The 16,948-nt window shown below is 37.3% G+C and overlaps 1 protein-coding gene across 1 annotated transcript in view; it reads left to right on the forward strand.

The window, feature by feature from the left end:
• jarid2b (jumonji, AT rich interactive domain 2b) overlaps positions 1–16,191 on the forward strand; it is a 119,776-nt gene extending 103,585 nt beyond the window's left edge. Inside the window, exons 7-18 of the mRNA XM_051137228.1 lie at positions 687–1,926; positions 3,291–3,805; positions 6,842–6,934; positions 7,196–7,314; positions 7,406–7,476; positions 7,595–7,709; positions 9,391–9,496; positions 9,584–9,766; positions 9,863–9,993; positions 10,100–10,283; positions 13,324–13,431; positions 14,984–16,191. Of these exons, the coding sequence (XP_050993185.1) occupies positions 687–1,926; positions 3,291–3,805; positions 6,842–6,934; positions 7,196–7,314; positions 7,406–7,476; positions 7,595–7,709; positions 9,391–9,496; positions 9,584–9,766; positions 9,863–9,993; positions 10,100–10,283; positions 13,324–13,431; positions 14,984–15,175 (3,057 nt within the window). The 3' untranslated portion in view covers positions 15,176–16,191. The remainder of the gene's footprint in view (positions 1–686; positions 1,927–3,290; positions 3,806–6,841; positions 6,935–7,195; positions 7,315–7,405; positions 7,477–7,594; positions 7,710–9,390; positions 9,497–9,583; positions 9,767–9,862; positions 9,994–10,099; positions 10,284–13,323; positions 13,432–14,983) is intronic.
• Positions 16,192–16,948: the final 757 nt, after the last annotated feature.

Genomic DNA, 16,948 nt, shown 5'->3' on the forward strand with positions numbered 1-16,948 from the left:
AGCACATCGTGTTTATTTCACCTGGAGTTTTAGCCCACTAAAGCCCTCCGGCTGCATCTTCTTTTCTTGGCTCTGTGAGAACACACACATAGGAAATCAAATCCTTTCTGTCTTGCCAGAAAAACGGAGCCAAAGAAAACAATGTGAAGAGAGAAGTTGAGGCTGACTATGTTTGTAGCCTGGCATAGTCTAATTCCCATGGCGGCTGTTAAACAATGAGAGGCCGGGCGTAACCCAAGCTGCATCTGCTCTGCTGCGAGGTATACTGGGGGCCTCAGATCAGCTGAAAGCACAACTTCTTTTATTTGGGGCATTAAAGCCAAATTTGAAGAACTTTAGTGTATAAAGCCGACTATGAATTGGTGCTTGAATGGGATTTTATGATTAAACTTTACTTCTAAGGATTTTTTGCAGCTGTTGGCACCGAATAAAACATTTCACTGTTTTTTCTCCCTCTATCTAGTGCACTTCCCCTCCCTCTTTCTTCCCTGCTGTTTCTCTGGTTTGGGGTTTTTGGAGCTCTGTTGTGGTCTGTGTTATTGTGTGAGCCGAGACATGCACTGTGAGTCAGTATGCAAATAGACATTAGGAGCTTATTCTTCACAGTCAGGATTGAGGGGACTGTTTGAGAATTCTCTTAGATGATCCACTTTATGTAACATGATGATATCTTCTGTTCACTTTAGGTCTCGAAAGTAAATGGACTCACACGGGCATCATCGCATACGGCCGGTGCCAAAAAGTCGAAAGACTTCCGTCTACCGTCCAAAACTGTGAAGTACACAGCCACCGTGACCAAGGGCCACGTCACTTACACCAAAGCAAAACGAGAACTGGTTAAGAAAGCCAAACTCAACCACAGCAAGCACGCCGCTTCTGCTGGTCTCCGTGCTTACAGCAACAACCACCACCATCATTCCCATCATCCAACCAGCAACGGCCATGGCCGGCCCCAGCTCTCTCACTCAGGAAAAGCCCAAAGTATCAATGCAAAAACCCGCAAACAGGTGCTATTATCGAACGGGGTGCATAAGATGACTAACGGGGGCCGGCCTAATGGCAGGCTAAATGGACGCCACAGTGCCAGGGAAGAGGTGGAAGACGGCCGGCAAGTGCGGCAGGGACTGCGGAACTCAAAACGTAGAAGTGATGCCATTACGATTCTTGGAGCTGGAACTGAGAGTGACGAGGTTAAAACTAAGCCGCCTGTTACTGAGGTTAAGAAAGCTAAACTGCAAACTAGCCCACTGGAAACTCGCAGCAAGAAAGCCCTGGGTCAGTTCAAGTCCCCCAACACAGTCACTATTGCACATAGTATCACTGAAATGGCTGCCTCCCCTACTCAGAAAATGGGTTCTGCCCCTCCTCCGTCGCCCCCTGCTGCTCCCGCCTCCCCATCCATGCCCCAGAACCCCGCAACCCCCGAGCCAGCACGTCAGCGGCCTAAACGCGCTTCTGCTGGCAAGCTGATGTTCATCAGACAAGCACAGCAGAGGGCCCAAACTAACCCCGCCCTCAACCGGACCACATCCACTACCTCAGCCAGCAAAACCTTCAAACCAGCAGAGCCCACACACACGCCTCCACCACGGCCGGACAGAGACAGGGAGCGGGAGAGGAGAAGGCCAGGGTGGGCGGCCCTTGGGGAGGTGCCCATTTTCAAGCCCAGCTCTAGGGAGTTTCAGGACCCTTTGGTGTACCTTGACTCAGTTCGGGAACGGGCCGAGTCGTCTGGACTGTGCAGAGTGTTGCCGCCTCCTGACTGGAGGCCAGAGTGCAAACTCAACGACGATATGCGTTTTGTGACACAGGTTCAGCGGATCCACAAGCTGGGTCGGCGCTGGGGCCCCAATGTTCAGAAACTGGCCTGCATTAAGAAGCACCTCAAATCTCAGGGCATCTCAATGGACGAGCCACCTCTTATAGGTGAGTCTACTTAAAATTCTGATTACAACTGCTTTTGTTGGTATATGGAAATGTTCCTTAAATTGGGACCTAGAAGTCCACTGCCCTGCAGAGTTTAGCAACCTGTAATTGTAATTAACTCTGAAGACCTTGCTGGAGCTTGCTCCAGTATTTTTGTTTTGGATTAGAGCTAAACTCTGCAGGACTTTGACCCTCCAGGGTTGGATTTGAGGAACCCTTTTATAGGGGCAAGGGCAGAGATGGGCAACTCTGCTTCTGGAGGGATCAATGCACTGCAGATTTTAGTTCCATCTCAAATCAAACCTACCTGAACAATCTAACCAAGAGAACTTCCTAGGACAAATTTTAGACTGGTGTGGGTTTCATATGGTTGAAACTAAAACAGTGGCCCTCCAGGAGCACCGTTGCCAATTTCTGGTCTCATAAAGATGATGATAAACAGGGCAACTTTTTGAGCAGTGTTGCTTGGGAATGTTACCATCAACGGGCAAGCAGGTAAGACACAGGGTCCACGACTGATACTTGGGACAACTTTGTGAGCAATTTTGCAACCAGGTAAGACACAAGGTGATGATACACGGGGCAACTTTTTGAGCGATGTTTCATGGACCCTTTCCCATTGAAAATAGGCAACAAATTTCTATCTGGACACATTAGTTTGGCCTTTGGCCCTGTGTCTCACCTGGTTGCCTGCTGATGGCAGCATTGCCCAAAGTTGCCCCATGTAACTCATTATCATCATTTGTATGTAAACCAACCAGTAAACAGCCTCATGGTCAATTCTCAACATATGTTGTCAACTCTCGTTTGTCAGGAGTTGTGAAACCATATGTCGATCCAATTGCCCATTTTTCCAGACCTTGTCCAGCGCAGTTACGAGTTTACAAGGTTTTAAAACAGCCCTGCACCACTGCTTTACTTCAGAATCCTGTGTGCTGTTTGAGGGTCCAGTCAGAATATACTGTTGAAATAAATGTTTATTGAGCCTGCTTAAATGCCGCCGGTATGCTGTAGTAATTCCTACGAGAGTTTTAAACTCTTGGTCATTGACCTTTGTTGGTGCTCACTCTCCCTCAGTTCCTTAGCTCACTTTCTCCAATCGTTATGTTTCAAAAGACAAATAAAGATGCCACGACGTTTCTCTGCTAACATATTTAAAGAATTAATGAGCTGTGAAATGTAATGAATTTTAATTCTGGAGCTGTCAATACTCATTTGGCAGCAGATGGTGCAGTGTGTCATAGTTGCAGTGGTTTAGTTGAGTTATGTTCGGAAACAATACATTAACTGTTAATATACTTTCCTAATGTACAGTACATTAAACATTCACCATCATCTCTTCCCTCTCATTGTCGCCCCTTCAGGTGGCTGTGAAGTAGATCTGGCTCGTTTTTCCGAGCTGGTCTGTGACATGGGTGGAATGCAGCAGGTGATGGACCTGAAAAAATGGAGTCGGTTGGCTGACCTGCTTCGCATTCCCAAATCAGCACAGGACCGCCTGGCAAAGCTCCAGGAGGCCTACCTTCAGTACCTGCTCTCTTATGACCTGCTCTCTCCCGAAGAGCACCGGCAACTGGAGCAGGAGGTACTGGCAGAAAAGGAAGCTCTGGAACGCAAGCGGGGACCCCTGGAGGGCCACTCGGATAGCGGCCAGCGGTCTCTGGCTCTTCCCCGTTACGAACCCAAGAATGGGCTCACCGGCCTCAACCACCGCAATGGCTTCCGCAATCACAACAAAGAGCCAGACACCCAGCGGCAGGCCGGCCGCCGCAGACTGTTTGCTCAGGAAAAGAAAGGGGAAAAAGTGGACAGTGATGAGGCAGATGAGGAGGCAGAAGATGAAGGTGTTCTCAGTGACCAGCACAAATGTATATACAAGGTAAGGAATGTGATAGATGCACCAAGTCCTTTGATAATGGCAGTCATAAAGCTTAGTTAACATTATTGTTTCCTTTCCGAATTGGCAGTATTATGTGTCAAACTTGTTTCATTCACTATATTCATCCAGTCAGACTGGCAGATGTGTCATTTCCTCAGGTAATGAAGTGTTTAGAGAGAGCATAGAGGGCTCACCGCTGAGCTGCCAGAGAACGTGCCGGAATATCAAGCGTGATGACTATGTTTGCCTGTACACTGAGCCACACTGCTGGGAAAGAAAGGGAGAAAGGCTTAATATGTGATGTGTTTTGGGTTTTAATGCTGCCGAGGTTGGCTCTACAGTAGTTGATGGATGCGTCTCTGTGCTGTGCTCTGCATCACAGATCTGAGCTTCATTTCAGAGCTATGACTTGCTAAGCTCCTAGTAAGAGTGCCTATTTTGTTCCTTAGACAGATTTAAAGGTACAAAACAGTGTAGATCTGTTACAAACTCTAGTGAGCTGCCTGCTTAGGCAGTATTTTAGACATCATAGGCGTGCTCCTGACTTGAAGCTAAATTATAGTGCTTTGAGATCCCATTTTGGACAAAATTAGTCTTAGTAGTGTATGCATGTTTTTCTTCTGTACATTTGTCTGCAGAGACTTTTCATTTTACACATTTTGTTTTAAAACACAGCATTCAATGCGTCAATGAATCAACTGTGAAATGGAATTACTTTTGGGTGTGGTTCAGGTGAAGATCACTTTTCACACAACCTGCCGGCTCCCCATGAAGAGCGTTTAAATTCAGCCCCTTGTAGTGTTAATTTAACTAAAACAAGATGATGACGAGATGACAATACGGTCAATAAACAATAATTGTGACTGTCATTATGCAATATCGTTGACAATAAAAGACAAGACTAAAATGTGTTTTACAAAATAAAAACTATCCCAGAATCTCTTGATATCTTTACTTCAAAAAGGAGACAATTATTGTAGCTTGCTGTGCATGCCTCTACTACAAGAGCTTTCATGTGTGCGGTTGCCAGATATTTCCAGAGTTCAAATCCCAGATCAGAGCGTCTCTGTTAAAAGGAAACATTTTCATATTTTATATTTATTTATATATTGAATAGCCTATAATTATGGAAGCCTGATTCCGCCTAAATAAATAAAAGGGTATTGCAACTTTTTATCTCACAGCCCTTTCTCAGAATTATGCCATATAAACTTGCAATTGTGAGTTATAAAGTCAGAACTGAGACATTTAAACTCACAATTCTGTCTTTTTCTCACAAATGCGAGTTTATATCTCAGTTCTGACTCTTTCTGACTCTATTGTGCATTACAAAGTTGGAGTTGTGAGATATAAACTGGAAATCCTGAGAAAAATTCACAATTGTGAGAGAAACTTGCAATTCTGAGAAAAAAAGTCATAAGCTCACAATTCTATCTCGCAATTCTGACTTTATTTCTCAGAGTTGCAACGTTATTTCTCAGAAATGCAAGTTTATGTCTCACAATTCTGACTTTATAACTTTAAATTACAAGTTTATATCATGCAGTTCTGAAGAAAAAATGTTAGAATTGTGAGTTTATATCTCGCTATTCTGACTGTCAATTCTGAAAAAAAAATAGTTTGTATCAAGTCTGAAACAAAAAGTCACATCTCGCAATTGCAAAGTCAGAAATGTGAGATAAGATATGTATGTATGTATATTTATATATTTATTTATGTATGTATATTTATATATTTATTTATGCATTTATTTATTTTTTTTACATTTTTTTAAACTTTTGCACAAGTTTTCATTGACTAAAACTAGACAAAAATGCCCAGACATTTAGTCGACTAAAACTTGACTGAACAAAAACAGGACAAGTTTGGCTAAATATGATAACTAAAAAGTAAATTTGATACAGGACTAAAATTAATACTAATTTAAAATACTAAAGGTCATTGCACACTGAGTTCGAAATTTTCGTATGCGTTTTTTCGGATTTGTCGTTTTTTAAAAAAATTCGTCACAAATGGTGGAAGTGGATGACGCAATTCTGGATTTTGGCGTTCGTTTGTACGGTAACTCTGAACTGTCAAAACACCTCTCAAAATGCTTTCCACAGATGCTGAAAACGCAAAAAATCAAGCCCGATATGAACTTTTTTTATGACGGATGAAAGTTTCGGAGGCAGTATGCAATAACCTTAAGACTTAAAATGGCTGACAAAATTAACACTAGTCCCTTGTGAGGTTTCATTTTGGTTGGCGTTTTGCAAAAAAGTAGATTACCAATGTAAAAAGTGTGTCAGAAATATGGAGCAGAGTTGTGTGGTTCTTGTATTTGAGAGATTACTTGTGGCAAAGGAAAGAGAGAACTGTGACTGTGGGTGGGTATCGGTGAGAGTGTCTGTTGTGTGAGAGGGCTTGTTCCCAGGCCCTCGGCTCCTGGTGTACGTGAGGCTGAGTTCTGAGCTATAGTCTATGTAAGGTGACTCCGTCTGCCTCACCAGCCCTATAAAAATACCCCGCTGACTCTTATAGCACCCCGTCTGTCTGTCTGTGTGTTGTTGTCTGAGGTAACACACTCTGCTGGGCGGTACAGTAAGAGTGGGCCTCTTCACAGAGCGGTGCTGAATATAGGTCACAGCTCAACTCCTCACACACACTGCACTTTGTTCATCTCCGGTGCGATACCTGGCAATTGTCTTCGTCTATAGTTATCAGCGCTGTCATGCGGTTGAAGAGTGAGTGTTCCTCACTTGTACTCAGAAGAATCTGAGATGTGGAACAATGAATGGGTAAAACTACAACACTCAGGTATTTATAGGCCAGAAAGGAAGTGCTGTCTTTAAAATAAACGATGACAAAAAGCATGCCTTTTACCTCAGGTTTTAGTCTTAATTTAAGCAGAAGAAGCCACTTTAATGGACATAAGACAACTTAATGGTAGTTTAACAGATGTTAGTTTGTTTCCAAGATGGCTGCCAAACAAACAAACAGCTCATTCCACAGATTATATTGCCATTTTCCTTACCATTTATTGTTTTTTTCCAGGGGAGATCGGTATCTTTGACCACCTTTTACAGAATAGCAAGAAATACTATGATGATGTGCTTCAACAAAGAGCCTGGGGCTGCTGAAGTTGAGGTAAACACAAACCGCTTCCTGTATTTTAACCAGATGTGTACAGTTTAGTATGTTACTACATTGCTGGTGTAAAATGTCGACCCTGGTCAAAGGTATAATAATAGCTGCTCTATAACAAATTGTCTTTAAATAGCATGTACTTTCCGTGTTGCATATTTTTATAAGCATATCCCATGACAGTTGTATCCTTGTATCCTGTCATATTTCCTTATTTCCTGCCATTTCTCTTCATCTCCGTCTGTGCTGCTTTTCTTTATATAGCAAGATTATTGGCGGATAGTGGAGCAGAGGGACTGCCACGTAGCAGTGCATTATGGGAAAGTGGACACAAACACACACGGAAGCGGCTTCCCTGTGGGCAAGTCCGAACCCTTCTCCAAGTAAGAGCTGCTTTCGATTAGCTGAATTAAAGGCATGATGGGAAGATGTGTTTTAGCGTTTATTAAAATGCTGCTATTATGTACTCTGTAGGCATGGATGGAACCTCACTGTCCTTCCCAATAACTCTGGATCCATTTTGCGCCATCTTGGTGCTGTGCCTGGTGAGTCCACTGTTGTCAGTTGTAGGAAAGAAACTGCTCTCCACATCATGTAAAGCTCCTTTGTTGAATAAGTCATCACCCCCCTCTCTGTCCCTCTTTCTGTCGTTCTCTCTCACAGGGGTGACTATTCCCTGGCTGAACATCGGCATGGTGTTTTCTACCTCATGCTGGTCACAAGACCAAAACCGCCTTCCATACATTGATTACTTACACACTGGTGCTGATTGCATTTGGTGAGTTTTGTTCCCCAGTACTGTGTAATGAATTAAAATAACTGAATTGAACATTTGCCCCATAAACCAGCATTGTGTTGTTAAATGATGCGTGTAGCAACATTAGATAAATCCAAAAGTTAATTTAATTTATTTATGGAAAAAAAAAAAAAACTAATAAAATTAAGTATTAAAATAATATAAACTATTGACAGTTTGCATTATTATGATTTATATTATGTGTATTTCTAACATTGTATATATTATTTTATCAAAAAAAATAACATTGCTGCTGATACAGTGTATCATCAATATACAGACAGGTTTCTTTTTTTTTTTAAATACATTTTAATGAATTAAAATATTAAAATGTTCAGTAATTGAACATTTTCCCCATTAACCACCATTAGATAATGTATGTAAAAATATTGCAATAATTCAAAATTAAATAAGTATTGACTGACTGATTGAAAAAGAGAAAGTACTAATAAAATCAATCAATAAATAATAAAATAATATAGAATAATTAATAATTAAATTATTTGGCAAATTTAATTATTGATCATTTTTTATTATGTTTTTTGTGTATATATAACTTTGTGTAATAATTTTACGTGTTGCTGATACAGCATACTTTGGTCATGTTACTGTTTTACATAATCAAAAATATCTTAAATATAAATAATATAAATATTAAATATTTGTAATATAATTGATTATATGATTTTTAAATTTAAAAAATATTTTACCATTTACAATTTTTTACATTTTAATGAATTAAAAATAATTACATTGAGCTTTTACCCCATAAACCAGCATTGGGTTGTTAGATGATGTATGTAAAAATCTTACTTACTTTTGAATTTATGTAAGTAAATATTTATTTATTTATTTATTTATTGCTTGATTAAAAAATAAATAAATAAAATAATATAGAATAATTAGTAATTAAATTATTTGACAAATTTAATTATTTGGTCATTTGCATTGTGATTTATGTGTATGAATAACATTGTGTATAAATAATCTCATAAAATGTTAAATGTTCCTGATACAGTGTACATCGGTCATGTTATATATTTTATATATTGTATAATTAATTATATGATTTAAAAAAAAAAATACAAATATTTACAAAAACTTAACAAATGGTGATTCTTGTCTTTTACAAAAACATTTTACAATTAGTTAATTTTGTTCATTATTATTTATTTTTAGATATATTCAGTGTAATTTTAATATTATTTACAATTTCCTCAATAAGTTTTTAATTTTCTGTTTTCAATATTCATTTTAATTAACTTAATTAACTTTCGTCATTTTTATAACGTTTTAGTATTTAAACTTAAACTTATTTCAATTAGTTGCCCAGTCAATTTATTTTATTTCATTTTATTTCATTTTATTTTATTTTGATCACCAAAATGTTAATTTTGGAAATATCTCTAACTCAGCCATGTTGTAAACATCAGCTCCTCTAGAGGGCGCAGTACTCTGTAAAACACGCAGTCACTTACAGTATGCATTCCACTCACGGGAGCCTCAGCTGTTTGTTTGTGTTTTTATGTGCATGACTCATCATAATAAAGCCCAGGCCTGTTTCCATAGCAACAAAGCTGGTTTAGGAGCTGGCAGACAGCACTGTTGTCTTATGTCAACGAAACAATGACACTGACAGGAAGTTCTTTCCGTCCCGTTACAGGTATTCTATTCCTGCTGAGGAAAAGACTAAGCTTGATAAAGTGGTGCACACACTGCTACAAGCCAATGGCACGCCGGGACTTGAAATGCTGGAGAAGAACATTATGGTAATATATTGTAGCATTACCTTTTTGTGCACTTGTGTTTCATTGCATACACATGACCTAAACATACATGTCTCTACACTTCTCCAGATTTCTCCAGAGGTGCTTTGTCGTGAGGGGATCAAGGTCCACCGTACGGTCCAGCAGAGCGGGCAGTTTGTGGTGGTCTTCCCCGGTGCGTTCGTGTCCAAGATGTGCTGTGGCTACAGTGTGTCTGAAACTGTGCACTTTGCCACACCACAGTGGATGAACCTGGGCTACGAGGCTGCTAAGGTGAGTCTTTCACATTTCCACGTCCTGCTTCTGAGACCTACCTGTATAAATGTTTAAGTGTTAAAAACCCTCTGCATGTTCGCTCTTCTTTCGCAGGACCTGAAATGCAGGCGCATAGCAAAACCCTTCTCTATGGAGAAGCTACTCTACCAGATCGCCACAGCCGAGGCCAAACGAGAAAACAGACTTGTGCTCAGTACAATCTCTTCTCTTCTCAAAGATCTCAGGTGAGCACTGAAAACAGAGCCTGATGTCTGGACCTGCGCTAGGAGGGAAATATAGAAACTGCACTTCATGGTCCTCTAACTGGAATTGAACACCCTTGTCTTACAGGAACATAGAGATGAAGCAAAGGCAGGATCTGTATGAAGCAGGGCTGCTCTCCTCAGCACGCTACTGCACTCACGACAACAACCAATCACCCGCTGACACCAGGAAGAAACCGCGCAAGTGGCTGGCGTTGGAGTCATCTGAGAGACGTTGCCAAACGTGCCAGCATCTCTGCTACCTATCTATGGTGAGATACAGCTCAGATTATACTATACTGTACTGTACTGTAGATATCAGTACTGTACCAACCAAACTAAGGCTCTGTCCTAATTTGAATGCTTAACCTATGCAACCTTCACAAACTCTCAACTCATATTGGCCAGGTTTTCAAAACAAAACCCACCCAACTGCCACTGAAAACTAGTCCAACTGAGTAAAAAATGTAATGTATGTATAAAATGTAAAAAGCTAAACATACCAATTAATTGGTATTTGTGTATGTGTGTGTGTGTGTATATATATATATGTGTGTGTGTGTGTGTGTGTGTGTGTGTGTATGTGTATATATATATATATATATATATATATATATATATATATATACGTATATATATAAACCCTTACGAAGAATACTAGAACTTCTGTAATTAAGGAGTTCAATTATTTTAATATTTATTACAATTTTATATAAATATTTTAATGTTTACAGTCCTCAGTTCTATAAATAAACAGTTTGGTAATGCTTTAGTTTTGGGAACACATTCATAATAACTATAAGTTTTTCCTCAATAATCTCCTAATTGCTCATGATAAGCTAGTTGTTTGTAGTAGTTTTTTTGGTAGGGAATCTTGAACATTGTCAGGCAGTCAATATTGAATCAATATAACAAATATATAATATTTGCATACTAATAAACAGCCACTATGCTAGTAATATTCATGCTAGTAAGCAACTAGTCAATAATTTGTGTTTCTTAATCTAAATCGTTACCAAAAGTTAAAAATATGGGATGCACCAATTAATTTCACTATTTAGGATGGGTAGTATGCTTATAGACACAGTGTAAAAACTATACTGTACTTTAGTGGTCAGTACAGTCTATACTGTGCTAACATTAATATTATAGACCAGTTCAGAGCAGACGTCACAGTTGCGTCACTTGCAGCTGCCCCGCGCATAGTGGTGGCAGAAAAACACTGGTAACAAATGGGTAAAATGGGTAAAATGCATGGAATAAGAGTTGTGCCTTTTGATGCTAGAATCAGAATGCAAATCATTTTTATAGAATACTGTCATCAAAGACGCCATTTGAAGCTAAATGCAGATGTTTAAACAGACATGCAAACGATAAAAACTGCTGTGATTACCCTTAAAGCGTAAATTTGATTTAAACAATAGGTCTATTTACATGCTGTTTATAGGGGATGTATTGTATTAGCCCTACAGTTACAGTATGACATAATATTTAAACCTATTACTATTCACATTTTGCATAACATATATTTATTTTACCTCACAATTCTGACTTTTTCTCGCAAATGCAAGTTTATATTTTCTGGTTCAGACTTCATAACTCGGTTTAACTCAACAATAGTGAGTTTGTTAATTCTCATGGGGAAAAAGCCAGAGCTGAGGGGAAAAGAGAGAATGATGAGTTGTTTTTTTTCTTATCAGAATTGTGAGATATAATCTCGGAAGTCTGAATTTTGAAATATAAACTCAAATTTATTTATTTTTTATTGTTTTATTTCATGGCTCCATAGACTGCTACTTGTAACTGTAATTTTCTGCAGCCAGATAAGCTCTGCCCAAAATAAAAAAAAAAAAAAATTCATCACTGTTTGCAAACACTGAATTGGTCTATAACAGCTGTTTTCAACCAGGGTCTCGGCACTCTTCGAAGAGGGCTTAAAATTATGCAAAATAAGACAAAACAAGCTTTAAAATAAGCAAAAGCATCTAAAGTACCGTTTATAATGTAGTTTATTTTAATTTGTTTCCTTAACAACTGTCATTTTTATTTAAGAACCAGAGTTCTCACATTATCCAGAGAATGAGAGGATTTTAAAAGTGTAATTTCAAGACAAGGAAAAGTAAAGAAAGTAAAATCTTAAAAAGCCATGGACTTTATGATAATTATACACATTTTTCAGTGTTTGTCAAGCTCTAAAATATATTTTATGGGGTAGAAATTGCTGATACATTTTCTGTTTGTGAGTAAACGGTGATAGTAGTAGTATTAAAAAAAAGGAAAAATAATAATAAATGTAACAACAAATGACTAGAAAATTTGTGTAAATTCATTGGTATTAGTAAAAAAAAAAAAATTATAAACCCTTAAGAAGAATACTAAAACTTCTGTAATTGAGGAGTTAAATTATTTTAATATTTATTACAATTTTATATAAATATTTTAATGTTTACACTCCTCATTTCTATAAATAAGCAGTTTGGTAATGCTTTAGATTTGGGAACACATTCACTAATAACTAAAGTTTTTCTAGGTTAGTTGTTTGTAGTAGTTTGTGTAAGGGATCTAGAATATGGTCAAGCAGAATCAATATAACAAATATATAATATTTGCATACTAATAAACAGCCAGCAGAAATGTCTTGGGGGCCCTTGTTATCTTTGACAATAGGGGCCCTTGTAGTCAACAAGCTTAATAAGCACTGATTTATCCACCTTATTCTTCAAAGCGGTAATAAGCCTATGGTTGAGACTTCCAGGTTATTAGCTGCTATAGGGAGATAATGAAGAATAGCAATGTGCAGTAAATGGTAAAACTTTGCACTACAAGCCACTGTGCTCATAATTAAGATAATACATTAAAACTATATTGTAAGACACCAGTTTGCAATATCAAGCAGCAAAAATAGCTGGATGCAGATGAGACCAGAAGCCAGACCCATTAAATTTACAAATAGCCACGCCAACTCTTATGGGAAAAATAAGGTGGACACAAAACTGCACTATACTACAAATCACAATACACTGTATATGCTGTTTTAACTAAATAAATCTGCACAGTACTGCAGTGTTCTGAAATGTCCTGTTTTCTATACAGCACTGATTTTCATATAGTTTTGCCAGTGTGCGTTGTATAATCTTTTGTTCTTGCTGTGTTGTCGTCTTAATAGAACTGAACAGTTCTAGATTTGGGTCACAGGTGTTATTTTACCTCCAGAGCTGATAATTCACATTCAGTCATCACTGACTAAAATTACTGCATGTTGAAAATGAGATCTGATGTTAATTGAGTTAATGGCTGTTGTTAATGCTGCAGGTGGTGCAGGAGAATGAAAATGTGGTGTTCTGTCTGGAGTGTGCGCTGCAGTATGTGGAGAAACACAAAAGCTGCCGTGGCCTCAAGATGATGTACCGCTATGATGAGGTAAGACACATGATCACAAACATGCCTGCAGGGGGAGCTGTTGAGACGCTTTTGCATAAAGGACCCTACGGGTTCAACAGCCCTACTAAATGGACTGTTGCTGTCCCTTCATGAAATATTGTGCTCTGGCAAAGTGACAAATATTTGGGAAACACTGGCACATATTTCCACATGCAAATGAGTTTCTGTGGATTCAGTGTTGTGTTACAATTTTTGGTATTTGCTTTTGCTCACTTCTCAGATGAGAAGTTCTTTTTTCTTTCTTTCTCTCCTCTCTCAAAACAGTAACTTCAGATCTTGGAACAGTTTGTATTTTATTCACACCAGATGTTACATTTCTTATTCTATCTATATATCTATATCTATATCTATATCTATATCTATATCTATCTATCTATATATATATATATATATATATATATATATATATATATATATAAAGACATATTAAAATGTCTAAAACAAACATATTAAAATTCATTTAATATGTTAACATTTAATTTATACCTGAGCAAAGCTGAATTTTAAGCATCATTACTCCAGTCTTCTGTGTCACATGATCCTTCAGAAATTATTCTAATATACTGATTTATTTTATTTATTTAACAAGGATACATACAATTTATCAAGTGACCATAAAAAACATTTCTAATGTAGCAAAAGGTTTCTATTTCAAATAAATGCTGAAATGCTGTTCTCACAGTTTCTGTAAAAATATTAAGCAGCAAAAACATTAAGAAATTATTAATAGAGCACCATAAATAATCAATAATAATTTATAGATGGAGCTGAATGAGAATGTTTTGTCTTGTTTTGTGTTTTGTTGTTTTTTGTTTGCTTTGTTTTATGTTCTGTTTCTGTTTAATTTAGGTGTTATTTTTGGCTTTGAATTGTTTTTTGTTTTGGTGTTTCGTTTTGTTTGTTACATTTTTGTTGTTTGTTTTGGTTTTTGTTTTGTTGTGTTTTTGTTTTTTGTTTTTTTGGGGGTTTTTTTTTTTGGCTTGTTTAAACACCAAATCAGCATATTAGAATGATTTCTGAAGGATCATGTGACACTGAAGAGTGGAGTAATGATGCTAAAAATTCAGCTTTGCATCACAGGAATAAATTAAATTTTTGAGTATATTAAAATAGAAAACAGTTATTTTAAATTCAAATAATATTTTATAATATTACTGTATTTACTGAATTTTTAAGCAAATAAATGCAGTCTTGGTGTGCATAAAAGACCTCTTTAAAAAAATGTTTTAAACTTAGTCGGCAGACAAAGTAGAACAAAAATGTAATTTGTATACATCAAAATATTTCTAAGGTTAACTGAAACTGAACATTTTTTAGTACGGCTCACACAATTTAAAAAAAAAAAAAAAAAAAAAAAAAAAAGCCTTTTACTGTCAAAATATCTAGGTTTTGAAGAATAAATTAATTGTTTTGTTTTACTACTTTTGACAGTTGCTGAGATTATTTCAAAACATGAGCCAAAGTGATTTGAGAGAAATCATCTGTCATGTCACCCTTTTCACCATGGTTTCTCCCTATCTTTGTCCCTCAGGAGCAGATCAACAGTTTGGTGAATCAGGTGTGTGGTAAAGTCCTTGTGAGAAGCACGGCAGATGGCTGCAACGGCTCCAGCCCCACCAAACCGCCGGCCAAGCGCGGGCCCCGCAAGAGATCCGCCGTGGAGCTGTCCCTGACCCACTTGCCGACCCACCTGTCCAAAAGTGCCGCAGCCGCCGTCTCGTGAGGAACGCCGCCCGGCCGCCTACGTCAACCAATCGAATTCCTCTCCCTCTCATCATATCGTTTGTGTCTTTCATCAACCACATAGCAGGGCAGAGTTTCCTGTGTTGAAAGCAGGCTGCCTTTTTTGCACTAGCGCACTAGTTTGTATTCACCAGATGTTTGATAGCATTAAGAGACATGGTCCCAGGTGTGCATTTCACTGACAGGTGCGAGTATGATGTCATCCTTTCTTCCTGGACCCTCTTCCTCCTCGTCTTTGGCCCCATTGACTGCACACACACTCCTCCTGAACTGTGAACCTTGGGACAAATGGGTGCTTCTCTCCTCGTTTTTCCAGGCCCCTTTCCTTTGAATGTTGGTGCTCGATGGAGCTGCCCGAGAATGTTTTGTTTTGTTTTGTTTTGTTTTGTTTTGTTTTGTTTTATTTTGTTTTTGTTCACAGTTTCTGGTGTTTGCATTCTTTTCTTTTTCTTTTCTTTGGTTTTTGTTTCCTTTTAGTTTAGTTTTGTTTTCTTTTAGTTTTGTTTTGGTTTTGTTTCATTTTGTTTTTGTTTTGGTGTTTGTTTTGGTTTTTGTTTCCTTTTAGTTTTGTTTTGATGTTTTGTTTTGGTTTTGTTTCCTTTTAGTTTTGTTTTGGTGTTTCGTTTTGGTTTTGTTTCATCTTGTTTTTTTGTTTTGTTTTGGTGTTTGTTTTGCTTATTGTTTTGTTTTTTTGCTTTTAGTTGTTTTGGTTTGGTTTTGATACCTTTTAGTTTTGTTTTTATGTTTTTGGTGTTTTGTTTTTGTTTTGGTGTTTTGTTTTGGGTTTGTTCAGTCTTGCTTTTTTTTCGTTTTGGTGTTTGTTTTGCTTATTGTTTTTTTGCTTTTAGTTGTTTTGTTTTTGTTACCTTTTAGTTTTGTTTTGATGTTTTGTTTTGGTTTTGTAAGGTTTGTTCTGTCTTGTTTTGTTTTTGTTTTTTTTAATTTTGGTCTTTGTTTTACTTATTGTTTTGGTTTTTGCTTTTAGTTGTTTTGTTTCTTTTTTAGTTTTGTTTTGATTTTTGTTTTGGTTTTAGTTTTGTTCTGTCTTTTTGTTTTTTTTTTTTTTTTTTTTTTTACTTATTGTTTTGGTTTTTGTTTTAGTTTTGTTTTGTTTTTGTTTTTAGTTGTTTTGTTTGTGTTATTTTGTTTTTTGTGGGTTTTATTTATTTTATTTTATTTTTTTTATTTTGGTATTTGTTTGTTTTTTCTTGTAGTTTTGTTTTATTGTTTTTTTTTTTTTTTTGTGTTTCTTGTATTTTGTTTTATTGTTTTTTTTTTTGGTGTTTCATTTTGTTTGTTTTGTTTTGTTTTGTTTTGTTTTGTTTATAGCATCACATTTGTTTTTGAGATCATTTAGTCCCCATGCAGCTCCTCTGCGGAAGACGCAGCTCTAAAGACAGTGAACACTTGAAATTTAGCTTTTTTTATTACTTGTTTTTTTTTAAAAAAAAAAAAAAAAAAAAAAAGGGAAGTACTGTGTGTTTTTATTTTCGACTGGGTTTTATTTCACACTTTCCTCTGTGGAATCGGGGAACGCTGGTTTCACGGCAGCGGGTCGGGCTGTACTTGAGGAAGTGGGTGTTAGGGAATGAACGAGCGGGTCCCGTCCCAGCAATGAGAGGGGTTCCTCCTACGCTGACGCTTACGAGCGATAACTGTGCCTGATGTTTAGCGGGGAGATCTTTCTTTATTTTGGTGCTGTTGTTTTTGTTTTTCGTTTTTGTTTTACTGTATATCAATACAAAAAAGGTAA

Source organism: Labeo rohita, chromosome 19 (genome assembly GCF_022985175.1).
Source record: "Labeo rohita strain BAU-BD-2019 chromosome 19, IGBB_LRoh.1.0, whole genome shotgun sequence".
In the NCBI taxonomy this organism is placed as follows: Eukaryota; Metazoa; Chordata; class Actinopteri; order Cypriniformes; family Cyprinidae; genus Labeo; species Labeo rohita.